This window comes from Xiphophorus maculatus, chromosome 7 (assembly GCF_002775205.1).
Source record: "Xiphophorus maculatus strain JP 163 A chromosome 7, X_maculatus-5.0-male, whole genome shotgun sequence".
Lineage (NCBI taxonomy): Eukaryota > Metazoa > Chordata > Actinopteri > Cyprinodontiformes > Poeciliidae > Xiphophorus > Xiphophorus maculatus.
This window is the reverse complement of record NC_036449.1, coordinates 11,709,652-11,725,698: the sequence shown is the minus strand read 5'-3', so window position 1 is coordinate 11,725,698 and position 16,047 is coordinate 11,709,652. Positions and strand designations below refer to the sequence as shown.

The 16,047-nt window shown below is 39.1% G+C and overlaps 2 protein-coding genes across 5 annotated transcripts in view; both read left to right on the top strand.

Annotated features, from left to right (window-relative positions):
* Positions 1-10,048, top strand: part of LOC102225605 (probable phospholipid-transporting ATPase IH) — a 39,760-nt gene extending 29,712 nt beyond the window's left edge. For 2 of the 4 annotated variants that reach the window (XM_005798044.2, XM_023336279.1), the window contains 5 exons: positions 547-612; positions 1,353-1,456; positions 1,546-1,711; positions 2,313-2,431; positions 6,366-6,453. In XM_005798044.2, coding sequence (XP_005798101.1) covers positions 547-612; positions 1,353-1,456; positions 1,546-1,711; positions 2,313-2,390 — 414 coding nt within the window. In that variant the 3' untranslated portion in view covers positions 2,391-2,431; positions 6,366-6,453. Of the gene's footprint in view, positions 1-546; positions 613-1,352; positions 1,457-1,545; positions 1,712-2,312; positions 2,432-6,365 lie in introns of all 4 variants that reach the window. The other 2 variants (XM_023336278.1, XM_023336277.1) reach the window with 1 other exon arrangement.
* A 1,152-nt stretch (positions 10,049-11,200) lies between these two features.
* Positions 11,201-16,047, top strand: part of LOC102225344 (guanine nucleotide exchange factor DBS-like) — a 41,394-nt gene continuing 36,547 nt past the window's right edge. Inside the window, exon 1 of the mRNA XM_023336274.1 lies at positions 11,201-12,826. Coding sequence (XP_023192042.1) covers positions 12,748-12,826 — 79 coding nt within the window. The 5' untranslated portion in view covers positions 11,201-12,747. The remainder of the gene's footprint in view (positions 12,827-16,047) is intronic.

The window sequence follows — 16,047 nt, the reverse complement described above, 5'->3', positions numbered from 1 at the left end:
CCTAATGTTTGCTGCTGATTTAGATCCAACATCTGTTTGTTTCCTTTTCTGTCTACCTTGTTTGTTTTTGTGTGTACTTGTGTGTCTATGTACTTTTATTAATATTACGCTGTCTGCCCATTTAAAATAAGTCGTAGGAATTCTAGATAGGCTTTTTTGGTGCCAACAGCCAGCTTTAGTTGTTATATAAGTCGTCCTCTTTGCCTCGATTTCCCTGTTTCCCCGCCCTCCTCCCCTCTCTCATAGTCCCATCCCATCTGTTAACTCCTGGTGTCTGCCTAAACCTTTCTAGGATTTCAGCAAGTAGCAACATGTGAATGCTGTGAAATAAATTGGAAATGTTTCAATTGTTTTTTTAACCAAAATCCTATCCTAATAATAATTAACATCTTTTTGAATGAACACTCTTTTCCACAGTTAATAAAACATGAGATTGCCCTATACTTTCTTTCTTGTGCTCACATGAGCTGTCTACAGTCATTGTCTTGGTAATTATTTTTATTGTTAGCCTGTCCGCTAACTATTGTCTTCATCTTTTTCTTACAGATGTTCGGAAACTGGACGTTTGGGACTCTCATCTTTACTGTCCTGGTTTTCACCGTAACGCTCAAGGTGTGTGAGTGAGCAAAATGAAATGAGAAAAAAAATCCTGCTGCTTATATAGCATAACCCTCTCAGTTGTGTTAGATCATAACTATTGCATGAGTTTTCTAAATGCATTGAACAGACAAACGTTTAGGCCTTTTCTTCTTCCTGTTAGAAGACCTCCAAAACATTAACTATAAAGGGAACAATAAAGGTTTAGGAATTAGATGGAAGAGTTTTATTTTTCAGCTCCGGATTCATATTTACAAAATCAATAATTAGTTGGTAAGAGTATAATTGAACAACCTCTGTAAATTGCTATAAATGATCTAAAATTATTCATGAACAAATGGCCAAATAAAACTTACCTGTTTTAGTGAGAGAAAGTTTAACAGCTCATAACAGCAGGTAACAAGAGCTTTTCTGAGTATTTTTTTTAACTGTAAATATTCTCTATTGAGTTTTATATGCATTTTGTCATCTAGGCGTACAGCATGTGTTTGACTTTAAGCTTAAACTTCCAGAGTAAAACCAGACAAAACATCACTTTGACTACAATGGGCAGTGATCTCGACCCGATAGTTGACCCAAAAACAGCACCAATACATATAACACATCACACTGGTTCCATCTGTTTGGGTTAACGTTACTAGTAAGACCACTTTAAAAGATTACAAGGAAATCATTTAAAGTATTAAATTTACTGATGAGTTTCTTCTGTATTGACTGATTTGGTGTTTCCACTGCTACTTTTCTCTGTGGTCCAGCTTGCCTTGGACACGCGTCACTGGACTTGGATCAACCACTTCGTAATCTGGGGCTCGCTGCTTTTCTACGTCATTTTCTCTCTTCTCTGGGGCGGCATCATTTGGTAAAGCCTCGATTCAGCCACAATCCACACGGTCTTTGCAAACTGATTCCGTTCGGGAATAAATTTCTGTATTCCCTGCTGCTGCTCAGGCCGTTCCTGAACTACCAGAGGATGTACTACGTGTTTATGCAGATGTTGTCCAGTGGTCCAGCGTGGCTCAGCATCATCCTCCTTATTACCGTCAGCCTGCTGCCGGATGTCATCAAGAAAGTCCTCTGCAGGGCTATTTGTCCAACAGCTACTGAGCGAGCACAGGTACGAAAAAATTCTTAAAATAGATTTAAAATTTTACTTCTGCTGATGTTGCATAGTGCGAATAATACTTTACTACACCAATTTAACACATGGAATTTCTTTCCAACTTTAGTTGCTTATGTAGCAAGTGGAAATCGTTTAAATCCTACTCTATACCAGTCAGTAATTTTACAACGTCAGAGTAGAAGCTGTAAATCTTCTCCTCATTATTAATAATCCAGGAAGACTGTTAATGTGTTTCATAGCTTTGAGCACCAGCTGGATTTACTCTGACTTCCTCTTCCCAGTAGTTTAGCTTTACCCTCCTTTTGAAGCAAGCTTTACCATGAAATGGAAGGAAAAAAAATCGAGTGAAAGGTCTGACTGATTTCTTCCTGCTGTGCTCTTTTTCTTCTTCCTCCCCTTCTCACTTCACTTTATGGATCCCCGTCATCCATATTGACACATTCCCTGTTGCTCCTTTCACTTCTCCTTCACCCTGTTCTGCATTTTTCTATTTCCTGCCATCCCTTCTTCTCACCTTTTCGTTATCCTTTCTTTTCCCTCTTCTCCGTGTGGCTGTGACACGCTGCACTGTCCCGCTCTTTCATGGTGACCACAGTCCACCCGCCCGTGCCTTACTGTGGAGCCGTCCACCATCTTCATGCTTTCTCAGTCCTCCAGCAGAATGAGTTTCTGATTGGCCCAGAGAGAGACGAGAGAGAGGAGCAGGAAGAGGAGGTGACTTTCTTTTAAGCCCTCATTTGAGTGTGCATGCTGGCATGGTCCAGTGTCAAACTGCTTGTCTCTACACCATGCTAACCAGCCACTGATGACAACACAACTTCTGAGGTTTAGCCCGTTTTCTACCATTTCTCTTCTACGTGTTTTTTTTTGTCCCATCATATCCTGTTTCAGAAATCTGTGATGCATTGACTAAATTGCCAAAATTGGTAAGATATTATCAATTCAGATTTTCATAACCTGCATTTTTGGACTTGTGATCTGTTTTGTTTATTGTATTCTTATTTTTAACAATCTTCTGATGAGGTTTTGAAATGCCTAGCAAGTACAGAACTTGATTTTATCTTAACCTGTGTTGATAAACTTTATTCATTTCTCAATTACTTAAAAGACAAAAATCCAAATTTTAAAACAGAAAAACAGTCAAGCCTACAGATAGTTTTGTTTTTTGAATTAGCAGTGGAGAAACTGCCAGTAATCCAGGCTCATTCAAAAATCAAATAAAACCGTTTACCAGCTTTTTGACCGCTGAACCATTATAGGTCAGGATTTTAAACTGGACCTACTATGGATCGTCAATGCCAACCAAAATAAGTGACTCAAGAATGTACTGTTTAAAAATGTTAATGTTTAGATATATAAAGCTAGAAGAAACAAACTGCAAAACACTTTGTGCTGTAATTGCAGCAAAAGGTGGTTCTACAAAGTACTGAAATGGGGTTCAGGGTCACTTTTGAAAAACATTCATTATTTCTTACTGGCCTTTTATGATTATGTGTTCGTCACATGAAATCCCATCAAAAACTCCTGACAAGATATAGGAAAGTTCACAAGTTACAAACATTGTTTCAAGGCACCATAAGACTCCTGAACTCTGTTGATTCCTGTTATGTGATTATTTTTTTTACCCCTCCAGGGGGTCTTTTTGTGGGCTCTAGTGTCCCTTATGTGATAGTGGGCTGACAGGAAACGGGGAAGGAGAGGGGGGAAGACATGCGGCAAATGTCGTCGGGTCCGAGAGTCAAACCCGCGACGGCCGCGTCGAGGACTCAAGGCCTCCAAATACGGGTCGCGCTAACCCCTACGCCACCACGGCACGCCCCCATGTGATTATTTTTAATGAAATTGCAGACTACTTCTTCTAAGTCAAAGAGGAGAGGGACTGTCCAAACATTGTCAGTGTAGACTTCCAAAAGCAGCTTATATAAAGTAAAGAAAATGCCAGTTGTTGCCAGCATCAAATAGTGTCTAGCTTTTAGCAACTGATTTGAGATACTACCTTGTCCATTGAGTCACACTATTTCAATTACCGATTATTTAAATGGTAATCTGACTTTTAAAAATATCTACTAAGACTGTGTGAAAATGTAAGGAGGATCCTCTACATTTTAGTGTGTTTTTTATAGATTTAAATTCACTTTCAAGCAGGTAATCTACTTCTTTTCTGTGTTCTGAACACTCCTTGGTGTGATCATTCTTGTATCTAATATGTGGCTGTCAAATCTGATGATAGTTAAATAATGCATGGGAAGCTTCTGCAAGTTAGGAGCAGAAAATGACTCACAATTCAGTCTTCTCATGTACTTTTGTGGAAATATTCTTGCTCTAAAATGGTGGAATAAGCAGCAAATTGAGTCAGAACATATCTTGGATCTGATTGAGATAAAAGCCTAAAATTCCTAGATTTAGTACACAAGATTGGGGCAGATTGCATTATCATCACTCATTTAATGTTATCTGCAGAAGGTAGGGAAATCTGTGTGAGTCCTGGCCCATCTGGTGGCAAAGTAGGCAGCGAGAAGGAGCCGCTTCATGACGTTTGACGGAGAGAGTGTGGACATAAAGATGCTAGGACATATGACTATATGAAATATCAAAGCTTGTGGGCTAAGACCACTATGGTAAAAGCACAAAGCATTATTAGTTGTATTAGTAGTTGGCTGTTGCTTCTGTTTTAATAGAGGCGGTGTGTTAGGTCAGTTTGTATGTGTTCCTCAAGAAATTTCCTTTTCTCAAACTCACTATCCAACTAATGATAACCCCACAATTAAGTCTGCTGTGCCAGTTCCACAGCTAATCAGACTCCTACTGCTAGCGTGCTGAAAATGAGCCGGGTCTGGGTTGCAGCCAAATGAGGAATTCCACCTTTCCTCCATTTTTATTGAGCCCAAACCACTTAACCCCCCGGGGTTCCTTCATTTTGTGTTCCTTCTGTATCCCTTGCTCTTTTTTTTTTTTTTTCACAAATTTATTTGTAAATAAAATGCTTCATCTAAATTCTTTGGACACAAAACAATCTCTTGTAAACATTGCTGTAAAAATATTATCCATCAATTTTCTAAACACTTACCCTTGCAGGGAGGGCCTGGTGCCTGTCACCAGCGGTCACTGGGCAAGAGCGAGGCGTACACCTCTGTCAAAAAATATTCATTTCTTTCAGTTCAGCAGTTGTAAATTTCAGTTCTTGTGATACATAGTATATTTACATTTTTTAAATATTTTTATCACTTTATATTCTAATTTTAGTGATTAAAGTCTCCTTGCCTTTTTTCTTTTCTAGAAAAAACACTCAATTAAAAACTAATTTCCATCCTACATATGCAAATTGGAATGTGAACGGATATTATCAGAGCCTGAGCGTGTTAAAAATTTGCATGAATCTTGATTCTGATCAGTTATTATTGTTGTGCAAAGTCATAGAAACAACAAATTTCAAGCTCTTATGTGTAAAGTTTAAGATTTGCTGTGCATGGGCAAACATCTCCACCTAGTGGAAACAAGAGAAATTAAAATTTTGATAAGGTTTCAACACAGGAGAATAAAATAATTAAAACAGAAACCAAATTGCAATGGTAGTACCGTATTCAAAAATGATGAAAGACAAAATCAGAAAAATTGGATGAGTTAAAGTATGAACCATTTGTATGGCCATATATTAGTGATTATCATAAGTATTACTGTTATCATTAATATCTTTAGATGTCTTTGTGCGTAATCCCTGGAGACTGCACACCTTCATTCAGCCTTCCTGTTATCTGTTGAAGTCCATGTGAGGTCAACTCTCTCCTTCGTCAGTTCGATGAAACTCACATCCTGTGGCACAAGGATGTACGAAGGAATAAAACCTGCTAAACTACAAATTATTGAAGCAGTTAAATGACTTGCAGATTGAATGAGTTGCTGACATACTTCTGTAAAAAAAAAAGTTCAAATAATTTGCTTTCTAAAATGTTTATAACAGCTGTGCGCTTTCTCCAGATTTGTTTTGAACTCCTTACTGACATTGAAAAACTTTGAGTCGCCTTTCTGCAGTAACAACTTCCGTACTGAAGGGTGTTGTAGTTGTGTTGTTGCATTACTGGTAGCGCTTAGGAATGGTGGATTTGATTTCTTGGTGGAACACTAGTAAGATTCAAGGCTGTAGGTTTAGCTTTGAAATGAAATATATATTGGAGGTTCAGACTAATTTTATTGGTTTTGATGCAGCATCCAGGTAATATTTTACTGCTATCGCAACAAATCCAACACAAAAAACACATTTTCAGAATTTTCTCTCTGTTTTCATATTTATTTTTTTAATAAAAATGTTTTAGGCAATCTCCTGACATCTAGTGTTACAGACCAGTACTGCAAGTGTAAATTTATTATAATTCATATTGGGAAGAAACGTCCGTTCAGACATTACTAGATTTTGTCATCCAGTCTGTTCATGTTAATTTCCCCCCAAAGATCCATCACCAGCTGATGGATAAATTACAGAAGAAAAAATAATATTATAATCTCAAAACAAAACGCTTATGCCTATCATTATAGGCTAATTTTTAGTTCGTGTGTCCACATGTAGAAGTTTGGTTGGCTGTTCTGCATGTTTTTATTCTTCTTAGGTTCATTCTTGATTTGTCTCCTGACAACACTTCCCTTGTCTCCGTAGGTCAGCGAGAAGCTGCTGCCTGGCAGCGTGGCTGAGGTGACTCCTCTGTCCTTTCGTCGATCCTACAAAGGCAGGAGCACGGACTCCACCCTCCTCCACCTCGGTGCTGCAGAAACGCTGTCCCTCCGCAGCTCCAGTCCTCTTCCCCAGAAACTCCTGGCTCACCTGGCAGAGGGAGGAGGGTCCGACCTGACCTCTCTCAGCCCCTACATGCTTCGTCTGTCAGGGGCGGGGTTTGCCTACTGCGCTCCTGGACCGGAGACCTCTGTGTGAAAAAACCCCCAGAAACATCTGAAGATGTGTCGTTAAGCTCTCCATTGCAAGAGTAAAGAATTTATTGAACACCCCTTAAAATCATGGACTCTCCATGTTCATTATGTGCATTTTCTGGGGTCCACCTGAGTGGACCACCGTTGTCATTGCAGTGCCCTCACTTTTTCTGTCAAAGTTCCCTGTCAAGCTCCCAGTCAGAACAGTTGGTGAACTCAAGGGGAACCTTGAGCAACTGTCCTTTTTTTTTGTTTGTTTTTTGCTGTTTTTTTGTGAACTCATCCCCATTTTTACTCGCATTATTTCTCTTCCTTCACTTTTATGTCATTTTCTATTTTATTTTGTAAATGTTTGTTAAAAAAATTGTTGTTCATGGACACTCTGTGGTCTGGCCAAGTAAGGGGGTAGCAATCTTGCTCAGCCCTTTAGGTATGCGTGCGTATGCATGTGCTCTATAAGTACGCATGTAATTGCCTGTTTTTTTGTATGTTTGTACGTGACACACACCTTTACACCTTTGCCTTACAGGTACGCAGCAGAAGTGGGAGCTAAAGGAGCAAGGCGTGAAAAGGAATTGGTGTTTTACAAAGCCTTACGCAGACACAAACATGTTCATTAGATTTACGGTGCCTTACAAAACTATTCACACCTCCTAGACTTTTTCATGTTTTGTCTTGTTGCAACCACGGACTTTAATTTTGGAGGGCTTGGTGTGACAAAGCAACACAAAGTAGGAAATAAACTTACCAACACATTGCCAAGGAGAGTGCATTAATCAGAAAAGCATCAGAGAGGACCATGATGACTCTGTAGGAGCTGCAGAGGTCCACAGCTCAGGAGTGAGAATCTGTTAAATGGAAAACTGAAGAGGCTACTGCTGTGCTCAGAAGAGATCAAAACTTTAACTTTTTGGCCTACATGCAAAAAAGTGTGTGTGGTGAAACTCTAATCCTGAACACACCATTGTGGTGTGAATGCTTTTCTTCAACTTGGCGAGGGAAGCCGATCAGTGTTTATGGAAATGTGAATGAAACTAAACAAAATGCTGTCCCTGGAAAAGAAATGGTTTGAAGTTATTATATTCATGGAGTTTACACAATCCACCTCGATAAACAGCCAAAGGTAAAGTTTAATAGTTTAAATCAAAGGATATTTATGTGTTATAAGGACCTAGTCAAAGTCCAGCTATATGTACTTAAAATCTGTGGCAAGATTTTGATGTACAAAGACACTCTCCATCCAATCTGAGTTGTTATGCAAAGACGTTGAAAGCTTATGGACTTATAATTATTACATAAAAGGTGAACAGCGAACACATATCCACCCCATGCTTTTATTACATTTATTTATTAAAAACCATGTATAAGTTCCCTTCCCCTTATTTGCCACTTTGTGTTGGTCTGCCACATGAAATTCCAATAAAACACATTGAAGTCTGCAGTTGCATTCTGACGGCGTTTGAAAAAGTTTAAGGGTTATGAATGTTTTTGAAAGGCACTGTAAAGGAGAGATGAAGCGACTCAAGAGGAAAGTGCAGTATTTTAGCCACCCTGCCTTAATTCATGGACACCATTTTCAGTCGGTCAAATAAAACACATTTATGAAAGTACAAGGATATTCACAGGGATTACATGTCTGTTACAGCGTCTGTTGTCCCCCTGTCTTCTTTCTACCCTCCTAATTGTGTCAACCTTTGTCTCGTTTATCTGTCAGCGTAGCATGTTGAATTGTCTCTGCATGCTGTACTACTCTTCTGTATATCACGGCTTGTTGCAGACATGATCATCACAAAACATATCAAGTTATTTTGTTTTCTTTCTGATCAGTGAGCATGCCCTCTGCTGCCACCGTGTGGCCGCTTGAGGTAATAGTCTGGAAATGATGGGTTACTGATTTATGAATGTTGCTATCCCTCACTGTTGCAATGTGCTTGTGTATTTGCTGCCATGATATGTGTCATGAAAATGCTAACGTCAGAATGCTAATATTAGGTAGGTGTGTTACTAGGGGTCGTCTCTGTGTTGCGTTAACTCCTACGCTTTTGTTTTTCTTTTCTGTAATGCGCTATAAAACTATTGATGTCAGTGTTATATGTATGGATGTAAATGACAAATATTTTGCTATATATTCATATATATAGTCTAAAGAAGGTAGATACAGTTTGTCGGGAAAAGGTGGGAGACTTGAAAAGGCGACGTCACAATCAAAATCAATAAGAATGTTGAACTGATTTGTCCATCATGTCCTGTATCTGAAGATTGTAGCTCATAATGGATGAACCACTTTTCCACATTTCTGAAAGCATTTCCGAAGACCTCTTTGTCCAAAGCCTATCTAGTCTGCTAACATAGAAATGTATTGACTCTGGAAGTCTTGAATGTGACATTCTGAAGCATTTTTTATATGGTTATACAGTTTATTTTCATACACATCACCATCTGCCAACTTGTATAGATTTGATAACAGGTGTTCAGTATTTTTCTACTGGGGCACAGATGATTTATTACATTAATGGAAAGTTTAGGTTCACCCTCTCAGCTTTCAACCCAAAACCTCCATAAGAGCCACCCTGGGTCAAACCTTCACGCTTTTGTGGTGGTCACTGTGTTGTTGCCATACTTCTACATACTGTGCACCAGCCCTAATACAGCAATGCTGTAAAGGTTATTTATTTTTCAATATTTTAGTCTTCTGATTTTCATCTTGTCATTCTTATGTTGTCCAGTGTTCATATTTTCTTCACTAGTTTTGTATCTCAGAGAGAAGACTATATTTTAACTGTTAAGAGTGCGTGTTGACGTTTGTAACCAAAGTGAGAGTAAAATTTAAATTATACGGTTTTGTTAGAGTTACCTATAGTCCGACACACTGCACTTTGTTTTACAACAGATCAGTTTTACCCTAAAGAAAACAGCAAGGTCTATTGCTTGTCAACTGGAGTTTGTAGTTCACACTTCCTCACGTTATTTTTCTAAGATTGTACGGGGTGAGAATTAAAGAAAAAAAAAAAAAAGAAGTGACCAAATGACCTGACTAGGAATGAACTGTCTGTAGGTGCCAGCCTCTGTCTCAGCGGGTTTATCACACCAGCCTTCTATTGCAGATCAGAATGTCAAACTGCTTTTTCTAAGTCCATCAGCACAACAGCGGCTGCTCATCCAGTCACTCCTGAGCTTGGCAAAAGTCTGAAACATCGACTGCTCTGCTCCGAGGAGCACACTTCATATCATAGTACCTTTAGTATGCCACTGTTTGTATTACTAAACAGTTTTTGACAAATTACTTGTTTTTTGTTTTGTTTTTGGATAAAGATTTTAAAAGTTCACATGTTGACTTTTTGCCAGCCTGTCTGTAGCAAATGAGGACAAAGCACTGTATTGTCATTCTGCTTGTAATAAAGAATGAAAGAGAGACGAATGGCCTTCTTACAGATTTTTTTCTGTCCTTAAGATGATGTGTAATTCCATCTCTGTCCAGCAGGAGTTCTAAATTACAAATTTCTAGTTTCTGTTTCCAACTAACATGGCGCCGGTTCCGCCTTCATGCGGAAGTAGATCAAACCTCCTACAAACAAACAGTCTGAAAATGGCAGAAGTAGTGAAACTCAATGTCTTGTATATACATTTAAATAATATGAATTAGTTCAAGAACCACACTCCATACCAGTAGGTGGTGGTAATGCTACTAAAAGCTTTTTTTGCCAACTTTTAGTAGCAATAAAAAGCAACAAGAAGAAGAACTCAATGCATTGCCCAAGACATTTTTGGAGACATGTTTGCTTTATCAGGCAAACAATGAGGCAAAGAGGACAGGCCAGAAAACTCTCTAAAGAGTCAGACATCAGGTCTGTAAGGTTATTTGCGGGAAACATCATCGTTAAAGCCCAAGTCTTTCTCAACTACAGGAAGAATGAGGGGCACAAACTCTCATTGGATGCAAGTGTGAAAACTGTGTTGGACACATTTTGTACATGCAAGAGCAGGTGAGTAATGACTTAAATAATACAAGCTTGTGAAAATCTGCCTTCAGGAAAATGCCTAAAAATAAACATTAGTCTTAAAAGGTGCTTAATGGTAAATACCACAGCTACTGCAGCACATGTTTTTATGCTCCCATAGGAATTTATACATACAAAGTCAAGCAAATCTACCTTCACTTATTGACCTTTGATTTGACTATCAAACAGCGTCGTGACAAAAAATGACATGTTTACTATCCTTTGTGCAGACAAAAGTAATAGATGCTGTAGGTCACAGTTTCATTCACCTGGACATGAGGTTGGCTGCAGGCCTTAATTCATCTCTTGTATTGTTCCAGACTCTGTTTATTTTCTTTGAAATCTTTATGACTGCCACAAGTTAGCAGCGATGAACCCTGGCAACACTGATGGAGGTTCAGCTCTTCCTGATAAGGGGCTGTACTTCAGGACAAACAGTGACCAGTGATTGGTCAGCTGCTGAAGTCAATTACATCTCAGTTGTTTTTATTGCTAATCTGTTTTTAATTTCTGAAAACTTAAATGGTAAAAGGGACATCGTGTATTTTTTATTTATCATTGTCAAAATACGTATGTCCATTATTGACAGTAGTACAAATAATTTAATTAAGTTTAGCCACAAAAATGTTAGCTTCAACATTAGGTAGCTAAAATTCTAGGAAATGCTAATATGAAGAGGACTGCAGGGGTCAGATGAATAAACTTCCTTCTTGACATCGATTATGTATTTACTTTGAGTTAGACCACTTTGTAGTGTTTTGTTTGTTTGTTTTAACAGATGGCCTAATATTTTTGCTACAGCATCCTCTGATGCATGGAAGAGGTCATGATGGATTCTATGATTCTATGATAGCAAGCTGGCCGGTCCTGCTGAAGCAAAGCATTCCCAAACTACTTACTGCAGCATGCTGTAAGTGTCATGGGGTAAGATTATTATGGGATTTTCTGATTGTAAAGACTTAGTAGTAAGAGAGTGCTGTAGATCTTTTGATGACGTTTTAAGGTTTTTAGAGACACCTATTTCCTCTTGCAAATTTCTCTTGCACAATCACATCAGTCAAAAAAAACACAGCTTAATTGTTTGAAAGGAAGTGAGAGATGATGCATCACATCTGAAATATTAACTCATCCACCATTGTTCTACAGCTCAGAACGTTGGCATGATGTAATCGCAGCCATCCCAGAGCTCGGTGTTCATGGCTATGTGTGAAACTTGTTGCTGATTTAAGCTGCTTGTGTTCTTCCATGCAAATGCTACAGAGGCATAACTACCAGTCAGTGGAGTATCAAGAAGACAGTGATGCTCCCATGTACTTATAAAGTGCTGTGCAGGCATTGTGTAAGTCTGTCAGGTTGTCTTTCTTAAGAGATATCCATGTAAGTAAACATCAGTTTACATTATTAGTAGCTCCATAACCCCAGTTTTATTCAGCGGAGATACCATTGGTCATCAGCTGATGGCAATGCAGCATATCTGAAGCTGCATGGCCTGTAATATTTCTGTTCAGATCATGACGCAGCTGTTAAACCTTTCCCTCTCGCATGATGTCACTGTTGCATTAGCTGTTTGTGCGAACCTGCAGTGCTGGCCATCACTTCCCCTCCCCCGATCTGTCTGCCTGGGTCCTCACAGGTTTGCACCATCATGTGTACTGGGGCTGAAACATGCATGTGTGAATGAGGCTGTCTCCTGCTACAAGTCCTCCCCGTCTTCACCGCAGCCCCCCTCTGCTTCGCATCCCTCCGCGGACGACTCGTCGTCATTCCTGGGGCTGTCACAGCAGCTTCAGCATCCATCCACCCTCCGTTTAAGCAGCATCTTCTCCATCCGCTAAAGCATTCATTTTTCACACTCAGCATCCATCTGAACTCTCCTTCCCTCCGTCTCTAAATTTGCGAACCAAAATCGAAAGCAGCCACGCTTCCACATCCTCAGTGACTCTTCCACGCGGCATCCCCCTCTCTTCCCTTCTGCTTGCCTGGGCTCATCATCGTAGAGTCTCGACTTCCCATCATCTTCACCAGCATCCACTCTCTAAAGCTGCCAAGCTGTCTCTTCTTCCCAGGAAAGTGTATTTTGGCTGGACAGCTGGGTGGCCACTGTCCCTCTGGAAGATGCTTCTGTGGATGAAGACAGAGGAAATGGCTCTTGGGGAGCTGCTGGAGAGACTAAGGAGCGTCACCCAAACCATAGGTGGGTAATGACGACAGTCAGCACGAGCTTCAGAGCCTGTACGATGCCATTTTTACTGCTTAGCATTGCGCCTATTTTTGTAACTCTGGAATTATATGTAATTATATGCATGCAGGCAGTGTAATTTGCTTCTTTTATCGTTGCTCTCTCAAAATAGAGAGATGTTTTACCAGCTCCTTTTTCTTCTTTGCTAGCAGTTTATTCCTTTGGAAAATGAGCTTTTCATCCTCATTTTGAGTGTGACAGAGTTATTAGACAAGAGTGTCAACTGTTCATGTTGAACATTTCATTTTTACATCATTTCATTGATATTACATCTGACTTTCTGTTAAACATTGCAGAGAGTGATGAGGAAAGCCATACCCACCCTCCCTGACCTCTGTAACTCTGGAAATCAAGTGCTATTCAATTCAAAAATACTTTATTAATCCCAGATTCATTTATTTATTCACTCTTTCAGTGGGTCATCCCTTTATCCACCTTTTTATCATCCATTTGTCCAGCCATCTGTTTTGCAGTCCCATATTCAAAGCCAGATCACTGTAAAATAATCCACCAAAATTAGCTTTTGGTTTCTTTATTGCACAATTTCTTCACAACCATTTAAGATTCCTTGTGAACTTAAATCCTTTCCACATATGCAGTATCAAAGCATATGTTTGTTAAGTTCCTTTTTCCAAAAAGAAAGCCATGGACATGTTTTTATTAGTCTGTCTGCCATCTCCTCTGATCCATTTATAGAAATCTGCCTTAATCTACCCAGTATAAGCATAGCATCTCTGTCACTAGTACAAATGCACTTAAATTTTCAGCCAGAGATACATGAATTGTGAAACGCTATTTTGAAATCTGGGACTTTAAAGTCTAAAATGTGTTTAAAGAAACATATTGCAAACCTTCAGGGATTTGCAAGATTTTCGTCCATCCATTCCTTTCCAGTACCAAAGATGGTGAGTGGGTGGACTTGAGGAAGGAGGAAAAATATGGTAATCTATGTCCAAGCTACAGTAATGAAAATACAGAAGTATTTGCCTTTACAGCATTTTTTATGTTGCATTTCTCTTTCACCAAAAAACAGGCACAAAAGTTAGATAATATTGACATATCTCATTTTGTTTACACTGATAGAGAGCTGATAGATTTGATTCAATGCCTAACAGTTCCCTGAAGAAAATGTGACATAGATGTGGTGTGGCAGGAGGATGAGAACAGTAATCAGCTTAGAGAGGAGAGCCTGACACTGACTGCAGAAGACAACGAGGAAGGGAGAGTGATGAAGAGAGATTCACAAGAAGAAAAAAAAACTGTTACTGGAACGATTTTGTTTTCTCAAACATGTAATGCGGAGATGCATTTTGTTTGGAGAAAACAGAGACAGACAAATTTAATCTATTTATTTCCCAGAGAAACTGTATCCACCGTGTAGCTGTCTGCTTCTGCTTGTGGTTTCTGGCACAGTTGTCTGTTTTGTTAGATGAGAATATATTCGATATTTGCAAACTCAGACAAATGGGGTGATCATATTGCTTCCCAACCTGCAACTGACTTGAGATTGAATCATTTTTAAATTAGTTGAAATCATCAGACACGCCCACTTTATATTTAATTCATCTAATATGAAGCATTGGGGGGACAGTCAAAGTTTTTTGCTTTATTTTAAGCTTAGGTCATAAATATGGTTGTTGGCCTACAGCCCTGACCTGATTTTTAAACACCTTGCTAATACCAAATGTCTAATTTTGAGTTTTCTTCTTTCAGTAACAGCATCTACACTGAAAAGTGCAACAACTTAGTAGCGCTTTGTGTGGCGTTTTCACACAAAGTATCAGGTTTTTACATTTTCAGCCTGTGGCTCTCTGATCAGGGCAAAAAAAGCTGAAAATTGGCTGATTCTAGTCGTCAATTACTTTCTCTCTGCATCTCTTGTTTTATATCATACCTGAAATTGCTCTTTCAACAAGGACAGTGCCCACAGTGGGCTAGATGAATTTCTTTGTAACTATTTTGCAGCCATGGCCACAGACAGCTTTTCAAGTGGCCAGTAGACCCACTTCCAGTGTATTTGAAGGGCAACGTCCAGTTGAATTTGTAACATTTCCAGCATAAATATGTTCATCTCCACTGGGTCACTTACATTTAGGGTCATTTTGTGCTTTCAGTTGTAAATAGCATATGTTATATGGCCTTATTCAGCTGATACTCTATAATTAGAATGAGCTTATGCCTCTTTGTTTGTGTGCATAGTGGTATTTCATTTGTGATTGTAGAATAGGAAAGTTGGGTGGATTTTTGAGACTTAGAAAGACTCAGCTTAGCTTCACGCTGCCCAGCTGTCTCTCAGGTAAAATCGAGTCCTCAGCCAATTTTTTGTTTTTCAGATTCTTCTCTTTGGTATTTCCTGAACAGGAAGATCAGTGAGGAAGTTTATAGATCAGACGTGAATGTCACTCTGTTTTTGGTACCATATTGTGAGGTTCTGTTTCCTATTTTTGTTGGAGGTCAGCTGAGCTGCGCGATCATCCTCTAAAGGCGGAGCAGGTGTAGAGCCAGATGGATACAGCAGGCTGCCTTTAGTCCCCAGCTTGTTAGTCAGTACCTTAAAGACAAGAGGAGCAGTAACATTTCACATATTTTATAAGAAAGACCGAAGATATTAGCTTCTGCGGTAGATTGTTTTAACTGAGCGTATTGGTGTGTATTAAGGTACATTTGGTGTTGGAGCTATTGAAATAGGAAGTTATTAGAGGGGGTCTCAAGCATTCATGGGTTCTAGCTCTTTGAGGGTGACTCACAAACACTAACACTCGCAAATATCAGGGGTCTACTGTATCCATGAAAACACTAAAATATTTTACACAGCCTGAAGTAGGATAATGCTTTTAAAAGTTGGTTTGCCAGAGGTGACTGCAGAGTCATTGGGGATGTGACTGACAAATATCATTTATTAACTAGAGGGACAAGAAATTGGGTTTAGTCCAGGATTTAAACATGCCTGGATCAGGACAATGAGCCAAAACATGCAATTGGATTGGAAAAAATATAAATTTATTACCACCACCAAATGTGCCAATGTAATGTTGGATGCTTTAAAAGTTGTACTCGGAACATACTTACTTTTTACCTGATGTTAACATTAAAATGTTGAGATGCCAGCATTTATATTGAAGAAGAGTTGGGTGGACATTTAAGTAGGTGTGCATTGTGCAGAAAAACATGCAGAA